Source organism: Bactrocera latifrons, unplaced genomic scaffold (assembly GCF_001853355.1).
Source record: "Bactrocera latifrons isolate USDA-ARS-PBARC rearing strain unplaced genomic scaffold, ASM185335v1 scaffold_523, whole genome shotgun sequence".
Classification (NCBI taxonomy): Eukaryota; Metazoa; Arthropoda; class Insecta; order Diptera; family Tephritidae; genus Bactrocera; species Bactrocera latifrons.
The window spans coordinates 87,735-90,857 of record NW_017537183.1 but is presented as its reverse complement, the minus strand read 5'-3'; the positions used below and the strand labels follow the sequence as shown (position 1 = coordinate 90,857).

At 33.8% G+C, this 3,123-nt stretch overlaps 2 protein-coding genes across 2 annotated transcripts in view; one reads left to right on the top strand and one right to left on the bottom strand.

The window, feature by feature from the left end:
* Window positions 1-503, top strand: part of LOC108974076 (tetratricopeptide repeat protein 39B-like) — a gene marked incomplete in the record, with an annotated part of 55,793 nt that extends 55,290 nt beyond the window's left edge. Inside the window, 1 exon segment of the mRNA XM_018941695.1 lies at window positions 1-503.
* A 193-nt stretch (window positions 504-696) lies between these two features.
* LOC108974075 (adapter molecule Crk) overlaps window positions 697-3,123 on the bottom strand; it is a gene marked incomplete at its 5' end in the record, with an annotated part of 39,252 nt that continues 36,825 nt past the window's right edge. Inside the window, 5 exon segments of the mRNA XM_018941693.1 lie at window positions 697-1,353; window positions 1,421-1,618; window positions 1,709-1,837; window positions 1,912-2,116; window positions 2,257-2,379. Coding sequence (XP_018797238.1) covers window positions 1,084-1,353; window positions 1,421-1,618; window positions 1,709-1,837; window positions 1,912-2,116; window positions 2,257-2,379 — 925 coding nt within the window. The 3' untranslated portion in view covers window positions 697-1,083.

Sequence of the window (3,123 nt, the reverse complement as noted above, 5' to 3'; positions counted from 1 at the left end):
GTTTTCTTTTTATTTCAATGGTGTCAAATATTTTTTCATTCAGCTTATATGACAGATGTTATATGTTACGTGGAAGGAACTGACAAAACCTTTTCGTTGGATGCAAACCGTTTGCCGGCTTATCCGGCCGGAAAGTTGATGTTAATGTCTGCAATAGTTTTTCAGTTCCGACCGATATACAGCCCTGATTTGCTCACTCGGCTAGACCAAGTGCAAAAAAATATTTGTGAAACGCGTAATTATCTACGGACTTTTGGCGCTCAGATCCGGTCTGGAATCCATTTTGATGTGAATACTGCGATGGACGTTTTAAAATATTTGCTATTCTCACGCATGGAGAAAGTCAAATTCCCTACAATAAGACTTCCGCCTGGTCTACCAACCTCATCACTTTTTAGTTAAGATTAATCATACACATACAACTCATTCATAACATGATACTCTTTTTTRTCAATATTTCTTTGCAAATTTTCGGAACAATGAAACCAAAGGATTTCTAAAACAAAACAATTTGTTTGATTAATTTTAGTTTTTTTTTAAATAGATTCATGTTTGCTTAACTAAAAATGAAACGAAATTTGAAAATGTGAATATAAATATGATTTTTCACACATTTTAATAGTTGCAGCTTCAAATAATATTGTTAATGTACTATATTAATTACTATATAATAAGGATAATAAAGATGATTCTATGGCATAAAATACGTGACCAGATAAACAAAAACAGATATTTTATAAAATAAACTAACTAATGTAAAAAACGTAGAGTGTCGAGTGTCACTATTCTTAATCGGTTAAAATTTTCTTCGGTACTACTTTCATTTACATCTCTTCGTAATATACAGTGTAGCAACATGTTGATATATGTATAGTAGTAATTATTAACTTGCACATGTTTAATAATTATTTTTTAATGAATCTTTTTTACGAATTGCACAGTATCGGTCAAAATTCAAATTTAATGTCAAATTTAAAAATTATAAAATGTGTGAAATTTTAAATTATTTTTGACCCATTTGATTATTTTTACTAATTTATATCCAATCGTAATAAGTAATATGAATAATCATTCATGATTATCTTACTCCACCCAGTCATTATTTAGGCTTGACACAGAAACCACCTTCAATGTTGCATCCTCAGCATTATGTATCGGATCGCAGTCATCAATGAACTCCACATGTGTGAATGGAAAATGTCCCTTTTTTCCGTTAAGCTCCCCCTCCCACTGGCCATTTATATTAGTTTTGGTTACTTTAATTACATTGCCAATCTCAAGTTTTAGTGCAGTTTTGTCGTASGCGTTGGGTACACGTGCCTGTTTAACACGAGCAAACGCTGGTAGTTTTCGCTATGTGTTTTTTAAAAAAGTATTTGTATAATCATATAAATAAATTTACTAGTTCACAAATACGTACATTTAAATCGAATCGTTTCAACGAATTGTTAAGCTTATGGCAATTCGCAGATGTTGAATGAAYCGTGGAATCATYTTYGCAAGCTACACTTGATAGAGGCGGRGAACGAAARCTGTTACYAKGTGCTAAAGTAGTGCCACAATTGCCACCACTCGATAATGRCCGATCAGTACAATTATCATCTGTATTTTTCTCACACTAAAAAAAGTTAAAAAGGTATATAATATATTATTTTCTGCCATAAATGCAAATTAATGTAATATGATTAATAATGGTGARTAAACTAACTACTTGAACATAAGGTACAGGAATTTGACCGATTTGTCCCTGCTGATTTCTGACCGTCCACCACTGATCTTCGTCTTTGCGAATTACAGTTAGGATTTCGCCACGTCTGAAAGGGAGATCATCTTGATCCTGGACGCATATCAAAAAATTTAAGTATACAAAATAATCAAAATTTGTTATATTAATAAAATATTTATASTTACACTACCCTCAAAGTCATATCTACCAATGACTTTTTCAGCCTTCTTTGGTGCAGGGCGTCTCAGCGGAGTGGTGTCAAGATAGTGCAATGTGTAAAAAGTTAACAATTTTTGTAAGTTTTCAAATAACTGATCCCCTATTCGATACAAAACTTGATTCTATTGTTGTATCTTATTTATAATATAGTTACTAACTTTGGTGTCCTCTCTATAAGTAATAAACACACGTGTACATACAACAAATTTGTTTGAATTAAAACAAATTGGATGTTAATATATCTATGACATCCAATTTGTTTTAATTCAAACTACACATAAACATACTATAAAAATGTAGAACACACGCACCTTACACACAAAACATAATCACCTGCGATGGAATTACTATCACGTACTAGAAATACACCTCGGTCGCGCTCATTCATTAGCACTTCGGTTGCATCTTGACGAGACATCGGTCCGAAATACCAACTGAAAAATATTATTGGCGTAAACATTATTTTTTATATAAGAAAATAATATAAAAACAAGAAAAAACGTTGCACCGAAGCTGTACGCTTTTCAAATAAAAAAATAAATCAGAACAAATTGTTGAGATAATGCAGCATTGTTTTGGATAAGCGAATTAGGTTGGTGTAACTGTCGTTGATATCTGCGCACAATTTAATATACGGGTGGATGAAGAAGTTCATGCAAGTGAAGAAAGTTCCTAGAGTGCTATTCACTTGGGAGTGACCAAAAATTATTCTTTTACATATGGCCAAAACAGCTCATGATGTCCGGTCTTAGACCAAGTATCGTCTGGGTAGCCAAAAAATATCCGTTCGCAAGCGAGCTAAAGTGAGAAGGCAGACCAGCCACATAAAGAATAGCTTCAATTAAAAGAACAAAACCGCGTCGGATGAGAGACCCCTTTTGATGACGACCACTGTAAACGAGCTAAGATCTGCTCGTTCAATTTGTAGGTTGGTGTAACTGTCGGTGATATCTGTGCACAATTTAATATACGGGTGGATAAAGAAGTTCACGCAAGTGAGGAAAGTTCCTAGAGTGCTATTCACTTGGCAGTGACCAAAAATTATTCTTTTACATATGGCCAAAACAGCTCATGATGTCCGGTCTTAGACCAAGCATCGTCTGGGTAGCCAAAAAATATCCGTTCGCAAGCGAGCTAAAGTGAGAAGGCGGACCAGCCACATAAATAATAGCTTCAAT